Raw genomic sequence first — 27,859 nt, forward strand, 5'->3', positions numbered from 1 at the left:
TTTTTTTTTATAATTAAAGTGAGTTTTAATTTGTGTCTGAAGTAAAAAAAAGCATTTGATTTATATCAAACAATGTGTGGATGTGTTTGGACCAGCATTATTGTTTTGTTGTTATGAAATAACTTTTCCCTTACAAATTTCTTTTAGCCATTTGTATTCTAGACTATGCCAACTTTCTGACAATTCTATTACAAATAAAACCTGCAATATGGAAATATTAGGGCACAATATATCAACATGCACCGTTTTAAACAGCATTTTGAAAAAAAAAAATTGAAAAAATTGAAAAAATTTGCAAAAATCCCCTCACGACCATTGATGAAAAACTTTTGCAGGCCTGGCATTTGGGATAGCACCTCGAAAAATGGGTTTATGTAAAGTTAAATAAAGTTGTGCAAGAATGCTGAAGTTTAAACAAATATTGTGGTCAACCTTTACGGGAAAAGTGTTTACAAAACTGTTTCTGATCAATATAAAGTGATATTACAGTAAGGTCAGCTTCTCACCAAATGTAAGGAACTAGAAGAGAAGCAATAATTGAATAAAAGCTTATAAAATGTAGGATGCTTAAGGTTATTGAAATGAGCGGCCAACATATGTATTATTAAATAGCATTGGGGTGGTATGTAAATGAAAAGGCACAAATAGTGAAGGACACGGGGAGGTGCTTTAAAAGTCTAACAGTAACCTGAAATGGTGTTTTTTAAATCTAATTCTGCTCCTTCTCTACATTTTTCAGAGACACAACCTACTGGTTTTTCAGCCCTGCATTTCGCACTTACTTACACAGATGCTGAATTAACACAATCCAAGTGCTAAAAAGATATTTATTTACACGTCTCTGTGAAAATGACTGTGTATTTCGAAAAAGTCCCTTTATATGCAATTTTGTAGTGAGATGCTAACTTGACACACGCATAAAGATAAGGATAAAACACCTATCAGCAGAGCAGGTTTTATTGTTTATACAGCGGCTCGGGTTTGAAATAAACCAAAACCCCTCAAGGTTGTGTTGTTTATACAGCGATCTGTGTTTATTGTTTATACATTATACAGTGATTCGCGCTTTATTTACCACAAACCCCTGAGGGCTCTCCCTGAGGGGACGCAGCGGGAAATGGCGAGGCGGGGGCGGGGCCTCGGCGGCGGGAAGCGGCGAATGGGCGGGGCTTGTGCGAGGCTCCGCCCCTCAGCCGCACCCTCCGCGATCGCCGGCCGGACAAAATGGCGGCGGGGCGGCCCCTCAGGGAGCGGCCTTAAAGGAGCCGCAGCACCGGGGGCTCGGCGGTGCGGGCGGCGATCGCTCGCCGAGGGGAAGGAGGCGGCGGAGAGCTGCCTGGAGAGCCGGTGCCATCCTTCGGGAGCGCTGCGAGGCCGCCCTGCCCGGCCGTGCCGCGGCGGCGAGCGGTGAGCCGGCGTTACCATGTCAACGCAGGTAATCACAGCGGAGGCCTGAGGGGGCGGCCCGCTGACCGGGAGGGGATGGGGGCCGGGAGAACGCGGGGCCCCGATCCCCGGGGCTGGCACTGCGAAAGCGCAGCCTGTCCTCAGGAAGCAGCGGTAAAACCGCGAACTGCGCTCCTTGGAACATGAGGAACGCCCCAATGTGGCTTTGCGGTAGCGCGCCAGCATCTTCCTCCCTCTCCTGCGCCTTCCAGTCTCACTGTCCTGATCCTCTATGAATTGTGTTTCTAAATCATGGATAGAAAACAGTGGCTCTTTTTCTTGCCCCACCTTCCCTTGTTCTTATTTCCTTTCCAGTTTCGGAGGGAAAAAATCCATCACAATGAAGAACATATTCTTAAGGGACAGTGTCATCATTCACAAAGCTCAAAGTTCCCTTCACAGAAGACTTTTCTATCTTAAAGAATGTCTTAAAATGTGTTCCTTGTTCAGTGGGTGAAGGTGTTGGTAAAGCTCTGTCCCTTGGAGATGGTTGCCACAAGGGCTCTGTCACACAGAGTACAGGACTTTTCCTGCCCTTATCTCTGGAGAAATAAATATGTTCATCCCTGAGGGAGGTTTCTGTTAACATTCTCTGGAATTTCCCAGACAGTCACAGGATAATTTGTTTGCAGAAAGGAAAACTCTGGGAATCTCAGTGCTAGACTGATCCTAATTTTTTTTCTCGGTTGCGTTTTTCTGCCTGCATTTGTTCTTACTGTAAAATGGGTGATTTCAAGCTTTGGGAACTGCTCCATCAGTCCCTGGGCTGTGCTGTAGAAGGGTGGGAATATAAAGGTAAAATTCTTCCCCAGGCCAGGAAACCTGGATGCTGGCACCCATAGGAGTTGTGGTTTTTGGCAGCTTCTGTAGCACCTTTGTTGTCATGCAAACATTTGAGATTTAGCTTTCTACACAGACTGATAGTTGTTTCAGTTCTTCCAGGTATTGCCATGTGATAGCCAGCATTTCTGGCAATGAAGAAAGGCTCTGTAAGGAAAGTTCCAGGTAGAAGACCACAGGCACCAGGATCCCTGATACCTCAGCCAATGTCACCTGTCACTTCTGGTGTCACACATCCACGTTCTGGCCAACAGACCCCTCCAGCTGCTGCCAAAAACATGGAGCAGAGACCCCAACAGTGGGAGATTCCAGCAGAAAATGTTGGAGCTGCTTTTAAATTTCAGAAAGGTATTGTATAGTCAATAATACTGCTATCCAAGCACATACCACAAGCATTAAAAGCCAGTGTGATTAAAGATGTATGATCTGTTGGAAAGAAGCCTGAAAATTTTGATTTATCTTTTTTTTTTTTTTACACAAATGTGGAAGTGGGAGTAATGAAAGCTGAGGAGAATAATGAGACTTTTAGTCCTTCCTGTAAATGTTTCTGGGGGTATAATTTTCAATGTTTTTGCAGTATTCAGTGTAAAGAAAACAGCAAATATAAAAATCATCAATCCTTTCTGTTTAATTTCAGATGAACGTGGTGTTAGCCCAGGGGTTAGGTACATAACTGAGCCCCTTATAAAGAGTCTGTCAAAACAGCAAAATCTGGCTTGTATAAGCTCACTGAATCTTTCTTGCCCAAAGGATGGGAACAAGAAATTTAAGGTAAGTGTTTGGAAGTTTGGAATTTCTTTGTTTGTTTTTTTTTTAAATGACATGTTGCTTTTGATGTAGATGAAGACTAGCCCACTGTAAATTTAAAATCCAGCTTTCCAAAACTGTAGAAGACTGTACCTAAAGTGGGGTTATAGAACACCACAATGAACTGTGATTAATAAAATATTAGAGTATTTGGTATTTTTAATTAATAGAAAGCTGCTTTTCTCTTTTGAAAAACCCAAACCCTATGCTAAGGGATTTTCTGTTCTTTAGTACATAGAAAATTTGGAAAAATGCTACAAACTAGAAGTGCTAAACCTTAGTAACAACCAAATAGAGAAGATTGAGAAGCTGGACAAACTGCTGAAGCTGCGTGAGCTCAACTTGTCCAACAACAGAATCAGGTGAGGGGAGACACCCCAGGCTTTGGGGAGCCCAGGGTCTGTAAAGCTGATTTTCCTTTCCTGCTAAAGTGAGTTCTCTCACAGGAGTGAGCACTTGAGGTGAGTTCCCAGCAGTGTTTCAAGACTAAGAGGCTTTGAGGTGTTTGTAAAGAGCCCAAGCTCTGAGGTACTGGAAGCATAAATAGTTCTAGGAAGTGCTGTCAGTGTACATGGCTGGGGTTTAATTTGTTTTCCTTGGAAACCAAGCCAGAAGTGCAAGTTTCCAGATACCACAACAGACAGTGGTATGAAGAGCAATAACCCAATTAAGTGCATTAAAAATTAATTAAACTTTTACTGTTTATTATTACAGGTAATATAATAAGTTTTTCTTTTAGGAGAGGAAGCTGAATGGGCTTGATCAGGCAGGCCATAAATTCCCTAAATTGCTTTTGAACTCTTTTGAGAGCCTGGTGTCTTGTTTAAAGCATTGAAGGGTAATGGTTCATGCAGTAGCAGAACTCTTAATCACTTTTAGTTTTTCTGTCAATAAATTATGATCCTTACTATTATGAAACTGCCTTTGCAGCAGAGAGGCTGCATTTCAGCAGAGACATTTGCAAAGGGAAGTGAGTAAAACCCCAGAGTTCATTTCTACACATTGCATTCACACAACTTCCTCTCTCAAAAGGAATTGAAAAGGGCCAAGTAGCTCCTGCTCTGTTTTCACACTTGGGTTATTTACAGCTCATACATACACAAAAACCAGCACAGTCACAGAAGCACATCCTGCTGTACTTTGTTGTAATACTCATGGTTTACTTCATGTTCACACATACTCATAAAAAATGCTCAATAAACAACCTGGCATGGTTTCCTCAATAGTTTTAATAAAAAAACTAAAAATGTAGCATGCTGTCAGTTTACAGCTCATCCTTCCTTTTTATGGGGGGAAAAAAACTCCCACAATACAACTTTATTTTGATTCATCTTTGTCCCATTATGTTCTGGGAGAGAAAGAGCAAATTTTGCCTATTAAAATGGATTTAGCACACATTAAAACTGTGTCAATATCGAAATGAAGACATGCAAAAGTAATGAGTTTGAGACAATGATAGAAAATTGTGCTGTGATTTTTGGTCTTAATTTAGTACTTGTAAGTAATTGGTGTCATTTTATTTCAATTGTCCAAGGCTCTAAGTAATGGTTTTGCTGATCTCTTGGTTAATTAATCGTGACAGATTTTCTTTTGTTTATCCATAATGCCTCAGTTTCACTTCAGATTTGCTGTGATTCATGACAAATTCCATTTTTCTTCTCATTTTCAGCAAAATTGAAGGCATAGAACATTTGCAGAACCTTCAGAGGCTGAACCTGGCAGGGAATGAGATTGAGCACATTCCTGTGTGGGTAGGGAGGAAGCTGAGATCCCTGCGCTGCCTGAATCTGAAACAGAACCAAGTGTCCTCAGTGAGTGATTGTGGTCAGAAACAGGCACTGTTCAGTCTGAGCTGGGCATTTACACTGATTGACTTACCCTGGGTAATTGCTGGGTGCCTTTCCACACAGTCTGCTGGGAAATACAGCAGTTGGGAGCCTAATAAAGTTATTTATCAGAGAAACTCCTGTCCTGCAGGTGGTGAGGATGCAAACCTATATTATGTTGTTTGGGAAAGCATAACCTTTTGGGGGATTGTATATCCACAGGCCTTGGTACCTTGACATTTCCAAGATAAAGCTTGATTGCATTTACACTCTTTGCAGTGGCATTTTTTTGTAGAGGAAATAATTTGATTTTAAGAAATTACTTTAGTCATAATACTGTGTATTTTGTTAGGTTTCTAGAGATTATTCTTTAGCATAAAGGTTAAAATAAATATTTTTATACAGACCATTCTACATAACCAGAAATTTACTCCTGGGGGTTTAATTCTTCTCAGAAGGATGTCTAATCATTGTTTTGTTTCTCTTTGTAGCTCCATGATATAGCTAAGCTAAAGCCTCTGCAAGACCTGACCTCTCTGTTCCTTGCTGGAAACCCGGTTGCAAGTCTGCCTCACTACTGCTTGTACACCATATTCCACCTGAGGGCACTGGAAAACCTGGATGGACAGCCAGTGACAAACCATGACAGGCAGGAAGCTCTGGAGAGGTTTAATTTGGGTAATAATCTGTAAAATCTAAAGTGAATGAGACAAAATTTAAGTTGAGAAGGAAAAGATTTTTCTATTGGAATGTTTCTCTGGTTTTGTTTTTCAGAAGAGATAGAAAAATTAGAAAAAGAGTTGGAAAACACAAAAAAGGAGATGGAGAGTGTGAAACTTAACCAGACCAAAGTGCTTGAGCAACTTCAGCATCAAGATGAGCTCAACAAGTCACTAAAGGAAAAGGCTGTGCAGCAGAGACAGAGCTTTGATGAGCTGCAGAGGGACCTGGGCACCAAAAATGAGCTGGTAAGATAATCCCTGGCACTAAGGAAGTCTTCAGACTGTCAATGTGAGAGTTCAAGTGACTGAAAATTTAATTTTAAAATTGAGAGACTTCCAACTTATTAGAGAGTGATTATTGACCTTCAATATTCTTTCTGTGTTTTTTTAAGTATATGGAAGCAGCACTCAGTATTTTAAATTTTGTCTGTTGATGAAAGGTTAAGCTGCTGAATTGCTGATGTTCTGAATATCCTGCACTGCTCAGACTCTGAGGTGCTGCTGCACTAAGGAAGAAAATTGCTCCTTTTACACAAACAAGATGTGCACGCAAATTGTATGTCAGTAATAGCCCTTGAATGTTATTTTGGGTAATGCTCACCAGTTTAATTGTATTTTATTCACATCATCCTAAAGTCTTATGTTGGAGTGTCCTCCATTGGTAGCCATAAAATGCAGGCAAAGTCCTGCATTTGAGAGTGCTGGGTTGTGAATGACCTGATGGGAACTTAATATTTGGATTTTATCCTGTTAGAATTGTCCTCTAAAATTTTATCCTTCAGACTCTCATACCTGGTACTTCTACAGCTGAACACACACACACTAACCAGCAGCCTGCTTCTAAAATGAAGTTTGCAGTATAAGGAGGTTTAGCAGCAAATACTTTGCAGCTTGAACCCACTCTTCTCCTTTGGATGACAAACTTGGCTCACTTGTGTCTCCCTTTAGCTGGTGTCTGGGTTTGTCACAGTCCCCTTCCTGCAGAGCCTTTGTTCCTCACTCAAGGTAGCCCCACTGTGCCCCTGGGTTGCATGGTTGGTTTTATTTCTAGGATGTATTTGCACGTTCCCTGAAGTAGCAACATTATTATGAAGTGTCCCAGTGAGATTTTATATTCACTATGGTTTGGAATACAATTTTCTTGCTATTTTTCCCCCTTTTCTCTGAAAGAGAGTTAATTTTTTGCATGACATTTATCAGGTTTTGAAATCTTTCTTTAAGCCTTTTCTGTTCTATTTCTTTTCCTCCATTAGTTCTGCTTTCCACTCTCTATTGGAATTGTGCTGCATGTTCTCCTTCAGGTATTCAGTGTGAAAAGTTGATTTAAAAAGAAATCACATGATGGACCTTTACTTAAAAATAACCTCAAAACCAATCTAGCCCATAGTTAAGCTAAAATAAAATACATAGACTTTGTACTCTGACAATTGAGATATTTTGGTTTTTTAACAGATCGTTGGTGTTAATAGCCCTCATGCTCACTAGTAGCAGATCCTTCAGATTTTGCTGAAGGATCATACCCAAATTATTGTTTTATCCTAAATTAGGTTTAAAAATAAACTTGTCACTTTGATGTACATAAATTTCAAAGGCCTTTCATGTGATCATTTGTATTCTATTAATTGTGGAGCTTTTGTCTCCTCTTAGTCACCATTGTAAAATTGCCCTTTGTGATATCCTTGATCCTGAGCTGTGCTGTGAGCTTTGTTCCCACGTTAGGGGCTGTGCCCTGCTCTCTGTGGAGCTGCAGTGTGTGTGCCAGTGCTGAGTGAATTCCAGGGAATGATCTCACTGGCTTTGTGCTTCTTTAGCTGAAGCAGAAGACAGTGGAGCTGACCCGGGCTTGCCAGAAGCAGTATGAGCTGGAGCAGGAGCTGGCCTTTTACAAGATCGATGTCAAATTTGAGCCCTTGAATTATTTGCCCCCAGAGGTAATAATTTTAAAATCATGTATCTTTTTATTGCTGTTTCCCTTGATTCTTCAGCTTGAAAAATAAAATCCTTATTAGTTTTCTTATAATCAAATAGATACTGCTTTATTAAAGGCCCAACCTCTGTCATACCTGCAAACAAAAATGCCAGAATGAAATCCATGAGAAAAGTAAGATCAGTAGTCGTTGACTACAATTAAGTTATGTCTGAGTAAATTTAAGTGCAACAATGTAATGGACTAAATATAATCTAAGTAAATTTAATATACTAAAGAAAAGTTCCTCCAGACATCTGCAACAAACTGGGCACACCTCAGTTAGGTTTGTTTGGTTTTAATTACATTCCAAAACAACAATGTTCAAGGCCAAAAATGTTAGGTATAATCTCTTTTCTTCTTATTCTTCTAATTTCAAATTGGTTTTCCTTTTTTTGCTTGATAAGGGAATAAATGTATGCTAGAAGTTGGCTGCAGCCATAGTTCTGAGATAAAGACTCTGCTTCTTACATTTCAGGAGGTTGAACTTGATAATGTACCTGGTGAAAGCCCCTACATTGGCAAGGCCAGGTACAAAAGGAACATGGTCATAAGGGAAGGGTACATCTCTGACCCAGCTCAGCAGCTGCAGCTTGGGAAAATGCAACAGGAGGAAGATGACTCCTGCAGGAAACCCCAGCTGGAATCACATCTCCAAAGTTTAGATAAAATACTGCAGGATAAGGAAGAAAAGATTAATTCAGGTAAAACCTTGGTTTTTATTAAATGAAGATGAAAACGTGTATCAGTGTGGTTTATTCCAGTGGTTACATGCTAGACATCAGAACAGAAGCAGTGTGTCAAAGGCTGGAAGTGCTGTGGTTGTTAAACACTGGACTTGATGCAGTTTTGGTACTACAGTTTCTTACTGCTGTTATTTTAAAATAACTCAGGATGAGAGCATTACATGTTACTGAAAACACAGTTCTAGGGAGGTTTCATATTTGATGCGTGAATTTAATTGTGTTGTACTTGTTAAACAAACTTTGGACTTCTTTTCTGAGAAAGCAGAATGTATTAGGTGTGATTATCAAGGTGTTAATGCTGTGCTGATTAATGTGTTCATAGACAGCTGTGTGTCAGTGTTATACACAATATTACAATGTATTTTGTGGATTTTATGTTGGGTTTCTTTTGTCTGCAGCACAAAGAAGACTAGAAGAACTACAAAGTGAAATTGGAGATGCAGAACAACAAGTGCTGAAAGTAACAGAGGAACTGCAACAACTGGAGGATGCTCTGGCTCAGAAAAAAGTAAGTTTTTCCACAAGGAGAAAGGGAAGGTGTTTGAAGTGGTGTTGATATAAGAAAATACAACTTTTTCTCCCCATTCTTATAAAGAGGCCACTGTACAGACATAAATCCATGTGTCAAGCATCAGAAAAATCTTCCAAGTTTTAGAGAGCTTGTTCATAAATCAGCTGTTAGAGCTGTATGCAGTTAATGGCATCTGTTCCATGTTGCTGCTGATTTATTGCTGACTTCCCCAAACCCTTTGGAAGAACCTGCTGTGTAGGTTGTGTTGTGCAGCTGAAAAGCAATGTGGCTACAGAATTGGCAGCAAGAATTAATTTATCACCATTAAACTCAAACAGTATCTTCCACTTCAACTGTCATCAATTTTTAATTTTTAAACTTGCCTGAAAATCAGTGACCAGGATTGTCTTTATTTAAATGTTAAATATATTCTTGATCATCTGTCTGTTTCCAACCACTCAACCTAATGCTGTCTCCAGCTCTCCAAGGCCAACAAGGAAGCAATTGAACAGAAATTGAGTGAAAAGTTACAAATCCTGCAGGCGCTACGCAAGGAAGCCTTAGAACTGGAAAAACAAATAGAGAAACAGAAAAGGGAAATAGGGAAAAATCAAAAAGAGCTTGAAGATTTACAGATTTCACTTGGCTCTGTAAATCCTGAGGATCCAAGGCATGTAAGTAAAACCAGAATCTGAAGTTGTTATATACTGTGCAATGGATTAAGGCAGCTTTAGCAGGTGCTCATTCACTTGTGCTTATTTAATGAGTTGTGTTCTTTTGCAGTTTGTATCAGAGTCATTAACTTATGATTTGAAAGTTAAAAAATCTTTACAGTTAAATAATCCCACCAAACCAACCAGCTTTGGTAAAACACTTGTACAACTCATATTCCCAGCAGGTGCTGTAGAGCACATTCAGAACTAAATGTTCATGCTTTGCACAAACTCACTGGGCAGAGCCTTGCAGACAATTTCTGTGTAAGAAATCCTTCCTGCATCTCTTTGTGGATCTGGCCTTAAAGGTTTTTAAAGACCTGTGTGTGGCAGTGCTTATCCAGCCTGTTAGGTGGGGACTGGTGGCCTTTCTCTGCTGTCACCTCCAGTCCTGGGGGATCAGCAAGGCCCAGAGGCCACAGCTCCTGAGGCTGGGGTGCCAAGGGCAGCCCGAGCTTCCACCCAACTTTATGATGGTCATCAGGGATGCAGGACTTTTTCTGAGCTACACCTGTGTTCAGGTACAGCAAACACTTACAGAAATGAAACTAAAATGAAACAGAATTATCTTTAATAGTGCTTTTTAAAAGCTTATATCTCTAAACGAAAGTTTTTCAAGCCGGCTGGGTGCATTTAAGTGAGAAACGAAAGTATTTTTATTCTTGGCTTCGTTTTCAGCAGAGGCGCGCAAACGCTTGTTTAAAATGCTCCTTTTGTATTTTAAACTTAATTTCTTCGGCTCTTGGGTGGCAGACCGGGAAGGCTCCCGGGGGAATGGCCGGGCCCGGGGGCAGGAGCGGAACAGGAGCGGGGCCCGGGGCAGGAGCGGGCCCGGCCCTTCCCGCGGCCGCCCCTCGCTTCGAATCACAACACAGGAAACGCCGTGCGAGCCAACGGCCGGGAACGGGAGCGGGGCTGGGAACGGGAGCGGAGCCCGGGCGGCGGCTCCGGCTCCAGCCCCGGCTCCCGCCCCGGCCCCGCGGAGTCTCCGCTCCGTTCCGGCCGTGCCGGAGCTCCCGGTGCTTTATTCAAATGAATTGCCGCTCAGGGGTGGGGCGTTCTGCAAGTGCTGTCTCAGGAAGAAAAGACAAAGGCAAAGCTGTAAGTGCTCGGGGACCTGTGGCTTTTTGTTTCTTTTTAAAACTGCATTTTTGGTGCCGTTCGGCAGCTGCAGCAAGATGGCTGAGTGGCAGCGGCTCGAGTTTTACTTGGTGAAATTTCGGTTTTCAGAGCTGCAGGGCAGTTTGTGTTTGGCAAGGTGACAAGTTGAACTGTGCTGATATGGATGTTTAACTTAACTTCCGGTTTAATCCATTTAAAATACAAAAAGCTTTGGTTTTGCCCATTTACTTTTGTTATGGAAGCAACTTTGTAAGTGTTCTTTCTTCTGAGAACTCATATTTAAATTTTCTGCTGTTAGCTTGATTTATTTTTTTGAGTAGTAAGAAAAACATGCAGTTAATCATGACAGTATAATTCTGTATTTTCCCAAGTTTCTGGCATTTGAGTTGTTTCTGAGCAATTGCACACTGGTAAGAAATAGCACTTTATTCTGTTGATAACCAAGTTTTTGTAAACAGCTGAAACAATCAGTTAATTCATGTAAATGCATGAAGTCCTTGCCAGAGTCTGTGTGAGCTGTGTGATGTATTGCTCAGAAATATTTTAATAAAGTAAGATTTACTTAGGAATATTTACTTAGTAACTGTAAAGTTGACCCGACTTGCTGTTTATTCAGAGTATTTTCATTCAAGTGTTGACCTGACATGTTCTAATGCATCATCTGCTGTGAGGGCAATGCAGGATGACAGGATTAAAGGTTCTGGGAGAAATCATGTTTGTTCTTGACTGAGAGAGAGGAAGTGGTAGAACAAAACGTAAAGGCAGGAAGAAAGATAGTAGCCATGAGTACTAATTTATAAATGCAGGCTTTATTCAGCCTGGGCAGACAATGCTGGTAGTCACAGATTGCTGCTTATCTGGGGTCCTTTGTGGGGCAGGGCTGAGGGAAAATTCCAACAAGTAACAAACCCCAAAGCACCACGGTGTGTGCTGAGCTCGTGGCTTTTCTTGCTGATAGTGGGACACTGCAGAACTGAGACAAAATCCCAATTTGGTGTTTTAAATGTGTGTTGATGCCATGCTTTACCTTTCTGTTACTTGACAGGCTCACATGAAAGCTCAAAAAGCCAGTAAAGAGCAGCACCTGGATATAATGAACAAACACTGCCAGCAGCTGGAGACTCGCCTGGATGAGATGCTCTCCAGGATTGCCAAGGAAACTGAGGAAATCAAAGATTTGGAGCAGCAGCTCACTGATGGTAAACTTTAATTTTTGTCTCAAGGTATTTCTTGTACTTAGGGCAAAATGAAAATTGAATTGAGGATTGGTTTGTTTATCTTTGCTCAAGTGAAATACAGAATAGGTACGAAAGTGCTAAAAAACTATTCTTAAATGATATGAGAGAAACTGTGTGTGCTCACCTCACTTCTGCCTGCTTGGGAAAAGGGGCAGAAATTCACAAAGAGCTGCAATTTCTTTTAACTCTTCCAGTGATCAGGTTAACACAGTCATATTGGGAGTCCTAACCTTAAAACCAATATTTTTTCCTTGAGTTCTAGGTACTTGTTTTTACTTACTCCAATGGCAAACATTTGAAGTGAAGGCAGTTTGGTTTGCTTGGTAAATAAATGTGGCTTTTTAACTACCTCCAACTCATTTTGCATTCCTGCAGGTCAGATAGCAACAAATGAAGCACTGAAAAGGGATTTGGAAAGTATTATCACTGGCCTACAGGAATACCTGCAGAGTGTGAAGCAGCAGGCAAAACAGGCCAATGAGGAGTGTAAGAAGTTGCAGAAGGAAAAAGAATCTTTGCTGGGAAGATTGGCAGGTCTGGAGGAGGATAAAAACAACCTGGAAGTGGTTGCCATGGATGCAGAAAATATGAGAAAAGTAAGGCTTAATACCTCTTTTCCCAAGTTTAGATATCTAAGAATAAACTTGAAAAAATAATCTGGTGATCAGATTAGGACTAGGGAAGCACAATTCCTTGGACAAAATAATTTCTGATTTGGTAACATGATGAGGTGCCCACACACCTCAAGAATAGAATCTGGCCTTTAAAACCAGTGGTAAGAGACATGCAGTAAAGCTGTGCTTTGTGAGACATGGCTCAAAGTGCAGGTTTCACCTTGCAGACATCACTGCAAATGGATTTGCAGTGACTGTGGGGATGTCAGTGAACCCTCTGACCCTGGCCAGGGCTGTGTGTCAGCAGCTGGGGTCTGTCCTGTCAGCCAATGACCCAGAGCTGTCTGGCATCCTGGTGAGTGTTGTGTGAGCCTGAGCTCCTGGCACAGCTCTGTTTCACTTCCAGCTCCCCCTTTCTAACCTGGGTGTGGATTTTGGACAGTCAGTGGCACCACTGGCCTGGCCTTGCAGATAGAGGTGCCATCCCCCTTCCAGTTTTAATGGAGTTCCTGAATTAAAGGGAAGGGAGAGAAGTACTATTAAATTTTGTCTCTCCCATGTGCATCTTTCTAAAATGGGTGTTAAATTCCAGGAGATTGCAATGCTGGAGAGTTCACTGCAGGAGCAGAGGGAGATAAATGAGTCCCTGCAAGGTGCTCAGGAGAAGGTCAGCACCCACAAGGCTGAGCTGGAAGCTCAGTTAAGAGAGAGAGATGCTGAAGCCAAGCAGCAAAAAGAAGAACTTGAAAGACTGAAACAACTTAGCCAGGTAAGAGCAGAGCTTTAGTGCTGCCAGAGGTGTTAGCTACCCCAGCACACCTCATCTCCAAAGCCAAATCACAAACTGCTGGTGTAGGCAGTTTGCTGGGATTCAGAACTTTGCTTTGAAGCAAGGTGCAGATGGTTTGCTTGGGGTTGTTTTGTTGGATCTTTTTTAGGTGTCATATTGTTACTGTTTTAATAAATACATCTGTTGTGTGTTTGGGGGACAGGTTGGGGTTGGGAGTGGGGATATTAATCTGGAGGTATTGTGGTTTTGTAGATGGAACTGTCAGCCCTGCAGGATGAACTTGAAAAGGAAAGGCAGCTGTTAGAGAATGCTCAGACCAAAGCACAACTGGCAGAAGAAAAGGAACAACAAAATTACAAGCTGCATTTACAGTTCAAGCAATTGCAGGTGAAGTTTTTGGTGTATTAAAAATCCTGGCTTTTATCTCTTGTGGATTTGTTTGCTTAATTTGTGTGGGGTTTTTTTTTTTTTTTTTTTTTGTCTATTTTTAGGGAGACAATAATTTCCTAAAACAACAGCTTAAAGATCTCCAGAATCAGCTAAACCATGCAGTTGGTAACTTAATTCACCCTGAGGATGTCATGGCTTGTATAAATGAACTCAGGAAAAGGCTACAAACAGGAGCAGGAGAGATGAAGTGAGTAAAATAAAAGTGCAGTGTGAGATTTGAGCATGTGGAAGGGGCAGGACAAGAGGAAATGCCCCAGGTTGTGCCAGGGAAGGTTCAGATTGAATATCTGGGAAGTTTTCCTCACTGCAAGTCTTGCCAGGCATTGGAACAGGCTGCCCAGGGCAGTGGTGGAGTCACCAGCACTGCAGGGATTTAAAAAGCATTTAGATGTGGCCCTTGGGGACAGGGGTCAGTGCTGGCCTTGGCAGTCCTGGGGGAGGAGTTGGATTTGATGAACTCAGAGAACTTTTCCAACCTCACCTGAATGAATTACAGAGCATCTCTCAAACTTGCACTGTTTGTCAGTCATGATTTCAGTATCTGGGGTCACAACTTAAAATCACTGTTTTCTGTCTTGGAACTTTCCAGGTGTCCAAATTCAGCTGATATTTTAGGGAAAAACCTTGCAAGTCTGCAGAAGGAATTCAATGACATCCTTGCTGATGCACAGAAGGAAAAAGAGAAAGCATGGGCTGGACAGAGACAGTTGCAGGAAGAATTGGTATCCCAGCAGGAGAAACTGGAAGAAATGCTGGAGAAGTACAGACAGGCATGTATCAAACAGCAAAAGCAGAGTGAGACAATTTCAGCTTAGTCTAAAAAATGTAACCTGCAGCTGAAGGATCAGGTTTCACTCGATGAAGCTTTGCTGTGCTCTGTCCTTTGTGTAACAGTGGACTCTGATTTGATTTTTCATTAATAGTCTTCCTGATTGTTTGGTGAATTGGAATTTAGTCAATGATCTGTCTCAGAGGCAACAAAGACTTTAATGACCACTAGAAAAATACAGCTCTGAACCTTCTTGAAAGATCATTTTGCATATCTCTAATAAAATAACTGAGGCACTCTTAAAATATTACAGTTACAGTGGCACAGTAGTTACTTTTCCTTTTTATTTTGATGCAAAGTATGCTGGTAGCTGCATTTCCCAGAAATTTAATTAAATAATTAAAACAGGGTGGCTTCTGATTGGAAAAAAATGTATGGCCACTTATGCTAACATATTTTACTTACAGGTAAAAGCTGAAAACAGGCAAAATAAGAACAAGGTGCATCAGTTAGAAAATGAAATTCAATGTTTAAATGAAAAAATAAAGAGCATGGAAGAGATCCAGGGCCTGACTGATCAGCAGCTCCAGGAGGCAGATGAAGAAAAAGAGGCTATTCTTGCTCAGCTGGAGGATTTAGAGAACAGGGTAAGGATGGGTGAGGGCAGGTCTGTGCACTGCTTGATTTGAGAAAAAAACTTGTGGATTTCTGCTTTATAAGCCAAAACAACACATGCAGGAGCACAGATATTAAATACAGCATCTTGCTTTTCCTTAAATTTTACTGCTTGTCCTCGCTTTAGACTTTTTTCTAAATAATATTAAATGAGGTAGAAGGGAGGATGAAAGTACATTGTAAAAATCTATTTTCCTGCTTTCAGAAAAAAAGAGAAGATGCCAGGGCACAGGTGCAAGTGCTGAGTCTGGACAAGGAGCTGAAGGAGCTGCAGAGAGCAGTGATCACCTCAGACAGGCTGGCAGCCACCGAGCTCTCCATGGCTGCAAAGCAGCTCAAGGCTCTGCAGGGAACTGTGCTCAGGATCCACCAGGAGAGAGCTGAGGTCAAGCAGCATGGGCAATTAATTAATTGCTTGTTAATGGCATTGCAGTGGGAGCAGGGCTGGTGTCCTTCAAATGAGCTTCAGAGCTTTCTTCTAAAGTGTTCTGAGCTGCACAGGAGCCCTTGCTCTGGGCAGAGTTTGAGGTACAGAGATGAGGGAGGAAATGTGGGTATGGACAGGTTCCTGCTGAGGGGGGGAAAGGGAGGGGGAAGATCATTAATCTCTTATTGACTGAAAGGCAAACAAGAGATAATTCATTGTTCTGTAAGCCAGAAAAACAAAAGAAAGGACTGGAAACTCATTTTCAAACTGGGAAGCACTTTTGGCTACATAATAACATCTCTGTACCAATGCTGTGAGGTGAAAGGAGAAACAGTATTTTACATGTATCTGGAGTTCAGAACAGTCAGGTTATCAATGGTTAACTTTTCACAATGGCACATCTCAAGCCTGAGAAACGTTCCTGCAAACTGCAGCTCAAAGGCAAATCTCCATTTCAGGAGCTCGAGGAAGCCCAGGAGTTCTGTGCTGAGGCAGCTCGTGCTTCCCAGGCTCTTGCCAAAGCAGAAGCAGAAAGAGAATTGCTACAACAACTCCTCAAGGAGAAGGAAGAGCAAGTAGGTTGTTTGCTCTGTGTTATGTGATACAATCCCAGTGAGTTTCTGGAAATGTCATGTTTAGAGGTTCTTGCCCTGCCCTTTTGCCCTCAGGTTATCCCAAATCAGTGTTCTTCCCTCCCCTGGCACCTGCCCCAGAACAAACTGAAGACCTCACTGCCTGGAGCAGCTGAGTTTTAAGGAAAACCATCACCTGGTCACTCAAACATCCCTCATTTGAGGGCATGGGAAGAACAGCTTTGTGCCATTGAGTGGGAGCTTTTTGTGATTTAAACTTCTGTTTCAAATAGCTTCTGCAGGAAATGGAGAAAGCTGGTGAGAAAACTATTGCATCAGACACTCAGAAGTTTGAAATTAATAAATTAAGTGAGGCTGTGGAACAGCAAAAAGCAGAGATTGACCGTTTGAAATGGCTGTTGGATAATATTGGGACAGGTAATTTCTCTTTTCTCTCCACTTCTTGCAGACAGACAGGGATACAGAAGATTGTTATTCCCCATTTCTCACTGTTTGAACCTGGAGAACAGTGTTGAGAATGTCCTTCTGTACAGGTTTATACAGGATATGTGTCAATGTTCATTAGTTTGCACTTTTCACAGCTCTTTAGGAAACACTGATTGTGCTGAGCATTCCATTTAAACTGCTCAGGACATTGGCAGAGCTCTGTGTAAGGAAAATGAGCAGCACTTCCCTGGATCTGAACTTATATTTCCACAATCTTAAACCACCAAACCCCCTGTGTATGCCTGTCATTATAGATCACATTTAGTTTGTTTCCCTCAGCAATCATTTCTTTTAAATATAGTTCCAGTTGAACTGGATAGCATTGAGGGATAAGTTGAATGCAGTATCTATTAAACTATTTGCCTTGGATGACTCTAAAACTGTGCTTAATTTCCAGGTAACAAAGATGAAATTGGGACCTTACAGGATGAAATTGCAGCCCTCAGAAATGTGCTCTTGCAGCAGAATGATCACAGCCCCAGTACAGCAGAGCCCCTGAAAAGAGGGGGATGCTGGTACTACCTGACATCATCACAGGTCAGGAATAAAACTCCTGCTGTGGGTTGTTTTCCTTGTGGAAAGCCCTTTGATGGGGGAAAGTGCATTGTAAATTTAGTAGGTTTGGGAGAAATTTAACAATACACATTGGCTGGCATGTAGGAGAAATATTGAAATAAATCACACACAAATGTTCCCTGGTAAAGGCCTTTACTGTGCTGATGGGAGCCCAGGTACATCACATGGGGAGAGAACTGTTCAGGGGGCACTACTGAAAATCCATTTAGGTAAGGGCTAAAAGGAGATGTTACAGACAAACATTTCTTTCAAGAGAATATTTGTCTGAATTTAAAACCAATACTGTTAAAATATATTCAATGCTTTTAAAGCTGCATCATGTTTAGAACTGAGAGACAGCAGGGTATGTGTGGCCTGTTCTGAAAAGTCATTAGAATGTTTACAACAGTTCCTTTATTTGCCATGATTACCATTTCATGATTAACACATGCTGTGTTTTTTTCTTTAGGCTTCAACTCCTGCTTCCCAGAGCACCAAAGACTCTGGAGTGTGTTTGGGGTGCTCTGGCACATCCCCAGCCAGGAGAGGGGATGCTCAGGAGCCCCCCTGTGGGAGGGAGGACTTGCCCAGCCAAGGATGTTGGGTTTACTCACCAGTCAGAAATAGGCTGTACAAAGCAAATTCTGGCAAAGGTGAGTCAGTGTCAGTCTCAGAATGTTTAGGAACAGACTAAGGATGGGCTTGCTTAGAGTTCACAGAGAGTTGGGTTTTTTTGATGGGCGTGAGTGAATATAAATGTTTATTACTGTTGAATAACTTTGTTTAAGCAACATTTTTGTAAATTACATAGAATTTAGAATGTGCATTTGAAGACTGTCTCTACTGAAAAAGTTATGGAAAGTAACATGTTTGGTTTTGTCTCTTTTAAAGAAATAAGAACAAAAGAAGATGGTGAAGGAAATGCTGGATCTCCTGTCCCTGAAGGCTCTCCCTTTGTCCCAGCCCCAGGCACAGTTATTTACACAGCCCTTCCAGATGGGGCCCCTGCACCTCAGGGTGTGGGGGTTTCTGGCCCCCCTCCTGCAGCTCCAGCTGCTCCTGGCTCCACCATCCATGGCCTGGCTCCTCTGGGATCCCAGGTGATTTGTGGCCCTCTGCCTCCAAACTTCACCGTGCCCCTCATTCCCCTGGGAGTGCTCCTCTGCAACGTGCCTGAACACCAGGACCTGGTAAGAACCAGAGCTGCAGCTGGCACCCTTGGGAGCTGACTGGCAGATGGATTCTAGGAAAAGCTCCCTGCTAGGAAGGGTCTGGATCTGGTTCCAGCCTTTGCCAGCTGGAGCTGCTCCTCGGTGTCAGGAGGCCTCAGCTGGAAAATGGATCCTGATTGTGTTGTTCTGTTCCCTGTGTGCAGGAGAGTGAAGTCTCAAGGCTGGAAGACACTGTGTGCTATTTAAAATCTCAGAAATACAAAGATAAATGCTCAGAGGCAGCTGAGCATAAATACAGAAAGGAGGTGGAAAGGTTGCATGGAAATGTTGAAGTTCTGGAGCAGGAGAGAGCAGAGCTGGAAGGGGAAGTGGCAGAGCTGCGCCGGGCGGCTCAGAACCAGAGCACACACAGGTGGGGACAGGCACTGACAGGCAGCCTGTGCAAATACCTCACCCTTTTCCCAGCAAAATCAGCTTTTAAACTCATTCACAAGTGTAGAACTTCAACAGGCTCCCAGACCTTTGGCAGCTCTGTATTTGAATTCCATGTTGTATTTAATTCCATCCTTTCAGGGGCTTTATTGATGGCTACACCGACAGCCTCCTTGCAGAGCTGCAGCTGGAGAGGTCCCTGCAGCAGCAGGAGGATGTTGCAGAGGAGATTGAGTGTGCAGAGAAAACTCTCCTGAAGCGCCGGGCTGAGCTCAGAGAGGCCAACAGGCTCCTCACAGAGGCTCAGGTGGAGCTGGAGAGCACCCGGGGCAAGGTGAGGGAAGGCAAAGCCCTGAGGGCAGAAGGATTTGAGTGTTGTTTTGTTTGCCTGGCAGTTTATTTTCACATGGGCAACCTGGAACTTCTTAAAATGCTTCTATATGAAAGTAAATTAGGAAATAAACTGTGCTAGAAGAACTTGGTTTAGTCCTTGTTGAGAGGAGGAAGGTTTCCTGCTCTGGACAAGAGAGGAGAAAAGGTTGTTCATGGTAGAAAGAGGGAGAAGGCTGAGCTGGAATATGCAAGCCAGGAGCTCCCCTTTAAACAGCAAATGCAGTATGAGGTGAAATGTATTGTCTCAAACCCAATTTTTGCTCTAGACTAAAGAGACTCTGCAGAAGTACAACCGTGCCAAACACCATTTGTCCTGCACTGAAATGGAGGCAGAGGAGCTGGAGCAGAGGGCTCAGGAAACTGCCACCAAAGTTGTGAAAGCAACTCAGCAGCTCAGGTACCCTGGGGGCTCCTGTGGGTTTGTGTCACATGGGGTGAGGACAAGGACTGGCATCTTTCCAGTATCAGGACACTGCTTGTGGAGAGGGAGAGCTGTTAAAATGTCAATATGAAAAGGAATAAATGCTCTTCTAGGTTATTACAGACAGATACGAGGGGTTTGGAGCAGCTCAAGAGGGAACAAGAAGGTGTTTTGAAGGAAATCAACAAAATGGTGGCTGCAAGAGACTCTGAGTTGCAGTCATTGAACCAGAAGATAGAAATGCTCACTGAAAGGTGAGGACTTTCAATTTACCATGGACTGTATGAAGTTAAACATGTCCTCCTCCAGTGAGTCACTGCCTAAGACATTCTCACTTCTGCTGACTCCTGCTTTAATCCTCACTCTCAGCCTTCAGAAGCTCCAAGGAGACATCAGACTTGCAGAAGGGAATGAGGGCCAGCATCTCCAGATCATCAGGGAAGCAGAAAACCTTGTTCAGGGCAAGAAAACTGAACTGGAAACTCTGAAAGATCAGGTGAGGCTTGGCCTACTAACCCTGGGCTGTCCATTTTGTTAGAATTAACCTTTGTGTCTCAATTACGATCCCAGGCTCTCTGCACTTTTTCATGTGGGTTTTTTTCATGTTTCGCTACAAAAACAAGAGCTTGCACTGATTCTTGTGTTAAATTTCTCCACTGTAGATTTGTGCTCAGAAGCAAGAGCTCCTGTTCCTGGAGCAGCAGGTGACTGAAAGAACAGAAGAGCTCCATGGCCTCCAGGACTGCATTTCCCAAAGGAAAGGTGACCTCAAGGAAGCTCTTCGGGATGGAGAGACTGAAGCACATGAAAAGCTTCTCCAAATAAGGGCAAGTTTCCCAAATGAGTTTTCAAACCATTGTAGCAAAAGACTTGAAGCACTACAAACATTCCAGGAGGTTTCCACAAAATCAGTTTTGCTTTTTGTGCCCTCCCCAAACCCACTGAGAAATAGAACATGGAATTTGATGGGTTTGTGTGACTAAAAGCTTGGTCCAGATGCACAAGGAAGAACTCCCCAGTTCTGGTAACTCTTACAGAATTGAGAGCCAAGTTACATTAAATATGAGTCTGTGAATGACTTCCTGTTGCTGGGGAGCAGCTGCTGAGGGAAATCAGTGTGATCAGTGTGTGTAAAACACAACACAGCTGCCCTAGTCTGTGCCCATCCCCATTTGCACAGAGAGGATTCTGTACTTCCCTGCTGAAGTCAAAACCAAGTACCGGGGCTAATGAGATTTTGTGGTTTATTTTCTTTGTGAGGGTTTCTTGTCTGGTTTTGTTTTAAGGTCTGTTATTCACTGGAATGACAATGTTGTGGTAAGATTTGGAGATCAAAATCTTTGCAGAATTAGTACTCTAAATCATCAACAAACAAGACCTTAACTTAAATATTCTGTATTTTTTGTTTGTTAAACCACAATATTGATGACAGACTGTTAAATTATTTTATAAATATTTAGAACTTCAGTTTAAATGAAATATTAATTTTAAATTGCAAAGAATGCTATTCCTTGTAACATTGATACATTCTCACAGGAAATAAAAGTACTTCTGGGGGAGCTTAGTGATGAGAAGAATGAACTGGATGTGCAGATGAATGAGAAAAGAGCACAGCTTCTGGTCCTAAAGAAGGATATTAGGAAGGAGGAGGAAAATCTTCAAGCAATACTTGGGCAAATCAGCAAGCACAAGATGGGTATGTCCTGGGATTTCCTGGGTTTTGTGTGAAGGAACACACAGAGCTCTTTAGTGCTCATCCTAATCCAATAACTGCTCTTTATTTCACCTCCCTAGAACTGAAACATGTGCTGGAAATGCTGGAGCTTGAGAAGAATGAACTGGAGGGTTTGAAACTCCAACATGAGCAGAAGGTCAATGAGCTGGAAAGGACCCAGGTGGCTGTTCTGGAGGTAAGAAATGCTTCTGTGCCTGATGCAGGAACTGGGACATCTGTGGTTCTCCTAAGCCTTGGGTAACAGAGCCCTGATACTTTTAAATCAATCAGTTTCTAATCTGATTTCAGCTTATCACAGAAAAGTCTTAAATCTGCCTAGGCCCTTTAAAATAATGGGATTTTTTGGTGCATGTGAGAGAGAAGGAGCACTGAAGCTCTCCTGGGGCTGTAGATTGATGGGTGGATCCTTTTTATCTGGATCCTGTCACTTCCAAGCAATGAGTGTGGAAGGGAGTTTAACTCAGCTGGGGATCTCTGGCACTAAAAAGATCCCCAAGGACTTGGAACCATTTTATTGTCACCTTTCTCCACTGAATGCACCCAAACCACTCTGGCTGCAGCCAAGGATGTCAGTACTTGTTCTGTTCTGGACCACAGCACTGTGGTGCTCACCATGCCTGTTTCCCCAGGAGAAGCTGAAGCTGGAGAATGCCCAGAGGTTGTTGCAGAGCCAGCAGGGGGAGGTGGATTGGCAGGAGCAGCTCCTCAGGAGGGACAGGGAGGAGAAGGAGCAGCTGGGCTCCCACCTGAGAGCTCTGCAGAGCAGCGTCGAGGCTCTGAGCAGGGAGAAGGAGAGGCTGGAGGAGGACTCCAGGACTTTGGAGAAGAGGTTGTCACAAACCAAAAGGTGGGGGAATTTCTTTTTTTTCTGCAGAGATCAGAAGAGATGGGGAAGTGTGTGAATGTCAGTGTGTTGTAATTTAAAATATAGCTCTTGCTCTGAGGTGCCCAGTGATACAGAGCAGGCATTTTCTTATGTTCTGTGGAGCTTTTGCTTTAAGCCTCTCTACAGCAGATTTAAAAAATATTCAGCAATGGAGCTGATGAATCAGCAGCATTTTTATATCCTGGCAATGCCATGAGAAATGTTACAAAAAGTAAAGTGTTGCATCTTGGACCAGGACATTTGTCTTGCTCTGACTGCTCGAGGGTTTTACTGACATTTTTTAAGTCCTCACCAAGGATTACCAACTAACCAAGGATGTGATTCACATTTTACAGAGACTTAACTGCTGCTGAAGACAGCAGCAGAACTGCACTGTCCAACATGGAAAAAGTGGAATTGGATGTTAAGAACCTGCAGCAGGAGGTGGAGCTACTGAACAAGCAGAAGAAATCACTGAATGCAGAGATTGCTGCTGTCCAGGAGGATCTTCAAGGTAAAGATCAATTTTTGGGTTTAAGCAGTGATACACTTGAAGAGAAATTCTGTTTAAAGATATACTTTAGCTGAACAGTGTGATATTAAACATTCAGCATGCTTACATGTCCATAGGCAGAAAATTTAACATGTTGAAAAGATGAACATTTCATAAACTGTGTTTGTCTTATTCACTCTTTGCTCATGAAAAGAGAGAATCTCTGTGTATTGGTATTTCAAACTGCTGATGGAAAATTGTCACCAAATGCTTTTCTAGGGAAAAAGGAGGAACTGGAAACACTGAAAGCAGAACTGAATGACTCGAGGCAGCAGCTGCACCTTGTGGAACAGGTTGGTTTTAGTGAAACCCATCCTGATGGTCCCTCTGGGAGTCTGATGTTGCTCCTGACCTGCTCATGAGGGCACATCTCAACACCAGAGCCCTGCAGAGCTGAGGGCAGGGATTGCTTTATTGTATTCTTGCTGAGTGTGGAGTGGCTTTATTGAGAAGATCATTTAAAAACAACCAACCAAGCAGCACCTCCTGGCTCTTTATCTGGTGGCTCCTTCTGATTAACCCTGTGGCTGTCTGAGTGAAGGAGCCCTGAGTGTGCCAGTGGCCAGCTCTGATCTCTCAAACCCAAACCTTTGGGGCTGGTTCCATTCCCAGCTCCTCCTGCCACGTGCTTTTGTTTTCCTTTGCAGGATTTGGAAAAGAGCTCCAGGCAGCAGGAGGAGCTGCTCAGGGAGCAGGCAGCCCTGAAGGAGGAGATCCGAGAGTATTTGAGGAAACGTAAGGAATGCCAGGAGAGGCACAGGAGGAGGCAGAGCCAACTGCAGCAGCTCCAGAAAAAGATTGAGGAGAAGGAAACAGAACTCACCCAACAGGAAGCGGTAATGAGAGCCCTGAGTGTCCTCACTTCCTCCTGACCTTAAAAATAATTCAGAAAGTTTGAATAGTGAGTTTACAAATAATCACAAAAGCACAGATTGGTTTGGCCAAATTAGCTCGAGTTGGGTGAGGAGTTTCAGCAAAGTGTGACCCAAAAGAAAAACTGAGGGAGCTGTTCTGAAAATGAGAGAGGCAAGAAAAATTGACAAACAGTTTTTGTCAGTAGGCACTGTTAGACTGCAGTTCTTTCCAATTTCTGCTGGTTTTGCTTCTCTCATGTCCCTTAGTGATGGTTTTTGTTCTCCCTGAGTTGGTGCTGGTTCAGGCTCAGAGTGTGGGGGTTTCTGGCAGGTTCTTCATCGCCTCAAGCAAAACTCAGAGCGTGAAGGGAAAAAACTGGAAGAGTGTGCAGCTAAAGTGAAGGATCGGAAAATCCTGTTGGAAAAGGAGCTAACAGATCAACACAAGAAACTGGAGCAGGCAAAAGCCAAAGTCAGGCTGGCAGAGGAGAACCTTGGGAAGCTGGAAAAGGAGGAGTCCCGGTGTGCAGCTCTTGAAGAAGCCATCAGAAAAAGCAGTAAGAGTCATTGCACAAATGAACTGCCACCATCTCTGGGGGCTGAGGATAATGGCACAACAAATATTTTTGTTCATCTTGTTTGGGTTCTTGGTGGTTGGAAAATATCTGCTGTGTATGAAGTGGGTCAAGATAAGTTTTGCTAATCAGGATTTTTTTTAATGTTCTTTACAGAACATCAGCTCTCGGAAAAAGAATTACAGTTGCAACAAAAGGACAGAGAAATACAGTGTCTTCAGAAGGAACTGGAGGTCTCCAAGTCTGAGCTAAAGCAACTTCAAGGTCAGATAGTGTCAGAGAGGAGAGAAGCAGAAAAACAAATCTTGAATCTGAAAGAAACACAGAAAATGCAAAGGATGGAGCTTGAAAGCAAACTGCAAGTGAGTCCTTGCTGAGTGGGGAAAGTTTGAGGGTTTGGGTTATTTTAAACAGAATGATGGAACACCCATTTTTGCCATTGGAGGAACAAAGTAATGCAACAACCTCCTGAGCAGACTTGTGGCAGCCCCCACTGGCATTCCCAGTGCTGCACAACACCCAGGTTACTCCTGTTTGTGCCTCACAGGAATCAGGGTTCTCTGAGCTCATGTTCTGCAGTGGGTGCTGCAGTAAAAGGCATCTCCCTGCACTTTCCTGGGAGCAGGAGCAGGGAGGAGGCAGCCTGCAGAGTGCCAGGGCCGTGTCTGAGCTCATCCCCCACAGTCAGGGGGGACAGCAGCCACCCCAGAGCCAGGTACAGCTGGGGGCCACAGCCAGGGGGGCTGAGGGCTCATGGCTTGAGCCAAGCTCATTTTGTGTTGGTTTTGAATCTTCCTCCTGTATTCACAATTGAAAATACACCCAGAGTTGTCAGTTATGCAAATCACTAAATGTTAGCAATGTTCAGAGCTACTCAGCAGGCATTTAACAACTTGCCAGTGCCAGCTTGGGCCAGCTTTTTCTTCTTTAGAAACTCACTTTAGATTAAAAAGTGATTCACCTTGTCTGACTCCTTCTAGTCCTTCAATAAACCCTTTCTAAATTGTTGTGAAGCCCTTTAAAAACAGAGAAGAATGTTGTTGGCAGTTGGGAAGGCCCTGCAAGGTCGGAGTGTGAGGCAGGTTTAGGTTAAGGACTGGTGTTTGTAACCCAACTGTTTTGTGCTGCAGGTTAAAACCCAAGACCTGGAAGAGAGACAAAGGGAAATGGAGAGTGCAGCAACCTTGCTTAACCTGGAGGTTGAAAATGAGATTAGGACGGGGTTTAAATCTTCACGCTCATCTTCTCCAGACCCCTCGGAAGATTTGGAATCATCAGTTGAAGGAAAGAGGAGCCTGCAGTGTGAGTCTGATCACTCAGAGACTGCTCCCTTCCCTGCTGCTGACAGACAGCTCCTCTCCTTGGAAGAAAAGTTCAACATTTCCAGATTCTTCTTACTGGTAAAATGCTTTGGGCAAGTGGCTGCTCCTGGTGCTGTGTTGGTCCCTCTGGCTGATTGTGCTTTTTCCCCCAAGGATGAGCAGTGGCGGGGAGAGGCACGCCGGGAGAAGCTGCAGCAGCATGAGGACAGGCTCAAGGTACCACTTCTGTGCCCCTCACCTCCCTTGGGCCCCTTCAAAACATGATCTGAACAACCTTGGGGAGTGGGGATCCTCCTCCAGCTCAGGAAAATCCACTCTGTAATGACCAGAGAGAGGAGCCTGGAGTGGGAACAGTAAAAGCCTGGCTGTAGCAAGATAAGTAATTTTAATTGGCACTTAATTGGATATTGGAGTATTTTGCACTTAATTGGATATTGGAGTATCCCAACAAGATTCTCTCATTTATTTCATCCTGTGGTATATGAGCAACATGACAGAGGAGTTCAACATCACCCTGATACCCTTAAGGTCCAGGCTCAGTTAGAACACAGCCATCAAAATGGATAAAATAACTCCCAAACCCACTGCCCCCTGCCTGCGGTGTGAGACTCCACCTTCCAGCCTTTAGGGCTGGCTTTACCCAGTGATGCCAATGCGTTTTGTGCCCACCCTGGCGTCCCCAGACCCGTGTGCCCATCCTGTGTGTCCCTCCCGTGCGTTGCAGGCGCAGCTGCGGCGCTGCATGGCCAAGCAGGCCGAGGTGCTGCTGCAGGGGAAGCGGCAGACGGCCGGGAGCCTGCACAGCCTCCAGCGCCAGCTGCAGGTGCTGGATGAGCTGGTCAACAGCAGCACTGCCTCAGACTCCTCCTTCCTGGCCAGCAGCCCCAGCCTGGGATCCCTCCACAGTGTGACAAAGGCTCAGGTAATGTTCTGCTGGGACCGGGATTCTCATCTGGGGGGTTTCATGGTTCTTCTCTCACTGGGAGGTGTAACAGCCATGGGCTGCCTCTCTGAAGGTGTTGATCTCACCCTGCCCCTGCTCTGGCAGTGGCTGATGCCTTTGCAAAGGCTGAGCTTTCCTCACAGTGCTTTGGGGTTGTTTTAACAGGTGCCCAGCAGCCCGGGAAGCGCGGTGGGATCGCCGGTGCTGCGTTCCAGCTCCCAGGGGATCTCTCGCTGAAGGCCAGAGGTGAGCTGTGGCTTCAGGCCAGTTCCAACCTGCCAGAGACACAAGGGCTGCAAGGCTGAGGGGCTGTGGGGCGGCTGTGGCTTCACAGCCCACACTGTCCCTTCCTGTGACAGCATTCCTGGGGCTGCTGTCGGTTCTGCTTTAGGTTTGTGTTGTGCAGAAGAGTCTGGGTGAGAGCTGCTGGGAGCTCTCCTGGGACACGGAGTTACTGCTGCATAAATTGTTGCCATCCCTGGTCTTTCAGGAACTTTCCTGGTTCTACTGTTCAGCCCCATGGCTGAATCTCGGGGACAGCTGGTTCCACCCCAGCCTGGTACAAAAATGTTCTTTTGTAATGGTTTAAGGTACAAAGGTTACTTGAAAAGTGGCTTCACTCTAAAAGCAAAGCCCAAAGCACATCCACAGCTTGGACAGGGGCCCTCAGGTGCCATGTCTGAAGAATTCTCCTACCTCACTGGGTGAGCCTTGTCTGAAAAGCCTTTGCTACCACTCACAAGCAGCTGCTGCAAGGCCTGTACTGTGAAGGTTTTGTACAATTGACAACAGGTTTTTATATATAAGTTGTTTAAAAAAAAAACAAAACTTCAATGTGTATTTAAACATGTGCAAACCAACCTCCTATTTAAGTGTCCAGCTAGTGGCCAGTTTCCACTTTAAAGAAACCTTGTTACAAGGTCTCATCTGTTGCCAAATGCACGGAGGTTTAAAATACAATTATTTTGGATACTTCCCTAAAATAAACTTTTGGGATTGACACTTTTATCTGGGGGTGGTTGCAGATTCTTTTCCTTGAAGCTGTTCTCCAGGGCACTGATACTGGCACAGGCCTGGATAGTGACAATGCTCAGAGTGCTGGGGCTGCTCCTTGCAGGAACGTTCCAACATTGGCATCTCTGTCCCTGTGCCTCTTCCTGGCTGCTGGGTGAGCACCTCTGCCTCTCCCCAGCTTGGCTGCACCACTTGGCTGAGCCAGGAGGATGCAGACAATGGCTTCTCAACAAAATTACAATCAACTTCCTCCCTACTTAGAGAGGAAAAGCCACTTTGTAAAT

The 27,859-nt window shown here is 43.6% G+C and overlaps 1 protein-coding gene across 1 annotated transcript; it reads left to right on the top strand.

Annotated features, from left to right (window-relative positions):
* The first annotated feature begins 1,231 nt into the window (after positions 1 to 1,231).
* Positions 1,232 to 27,567, top strand: CNTRL (centriolin). Its single transcript, XM_058038179.1, has 42 exons — positions 1,232 to 1,435; positions 2,380 to 2,634; positions 2,924 to 3,057; positions 3,325 to 3,455; positions 4,763 to 4,904; positions 5,411 to 5,597; positions 5,694 to 5,887; positions 7,453 to 7,572; positions 8,086 to 8,311; positions 8,752 to 8,861; positions 9,344 to 9,538; positions 11,745 to 11,898; positions 12,313 to 12,533; positions 13,144 to 13,320; positions 13,594 to 13,728; positions 13,833 to 13,978; positions 14,381 to 14,586; positions 15,035 to 15,207; positions 15,441 to 15,620; positions 16,121 to 16,237; positions 16,528 to 16,672; positions 17,139 to 17,278; positions 17,766 to 17,949; positions 18,188 to 18,486; positions 18,672 to 18,880; positions 19,042 to 19,234; positions 19,560 to 19,690; positions 19,828 to 19,968; positions 20,084 to 20,210; positions 20,377 to 20,541; positions 21,251 to 21,410; positions 21,509 to 21,624; positions 22,079 to 22,296; positions 22,671 to 22,828; positions 23,087 to 23,160; positions 23,515 to 23,703; positions 24,053 to 24,278; positions 24,453 to 24,658; positions 25,427 to 25,696; positions 25,772 to 25,834; positions 26,343 to 26,540; positions 26,727 to 27,567. The coding sequence occupies exons 2-42, from the start codon at positions 2,421 to 2,423 to the stop codon at positions 26,796 to 26,798; spliced, it is 6,846 nt and encodes a 2,281-aa protein (XP_057894162.1). The 5' UTR covers positions 1,232 to 1,435; positions 2,380 to 2,420; the 3' UTR covers positions 26,799 to 27,567.
* Positions 27,568 to 27,859: the final 292 nt, after the last annotated feature.

This window comes from Melospiza georgiana, chromosome 20 (genome assembly GCF_028018845.1).
Source record: "Melospiza georgiana isolate bMelGeo1 chromosome 20, bMelGeo1.pri, whole genome shotgun sequence".
Taxonomy (NCBI): domain Eukaryota; kingdom Metazoa; phylum Chordata; class Aves; order Passeriformes; family Passerellidae; genus Melospiza; species Melospiza georgiana.

Bases quoted from the DNA above. Each gene is read 5' to 3' on its own strand.
- CNTRL (XM_058038179.1), top strand. From the start codon at position 2,421: ATGAAGAAAGGCTCTGTAAGGAAAGTTCCAGGTAGAAGACCACAGGCA. The intron at 13,729-13,832 runs GTGAAGTTTTTG...GTCTATTTTTAG, and splicing joins TACAGTTCAAGCAATTGCAG to GGAGACAATAATTTCCTAAA. The intron at 15,621-16,120 runs GTCAAGCAGCAT...TCTCCATTTCAG, and splicing joins TCCACCAGGAGAGAGCTGAG to GAGCTCGAGGAAGCCCAGGA.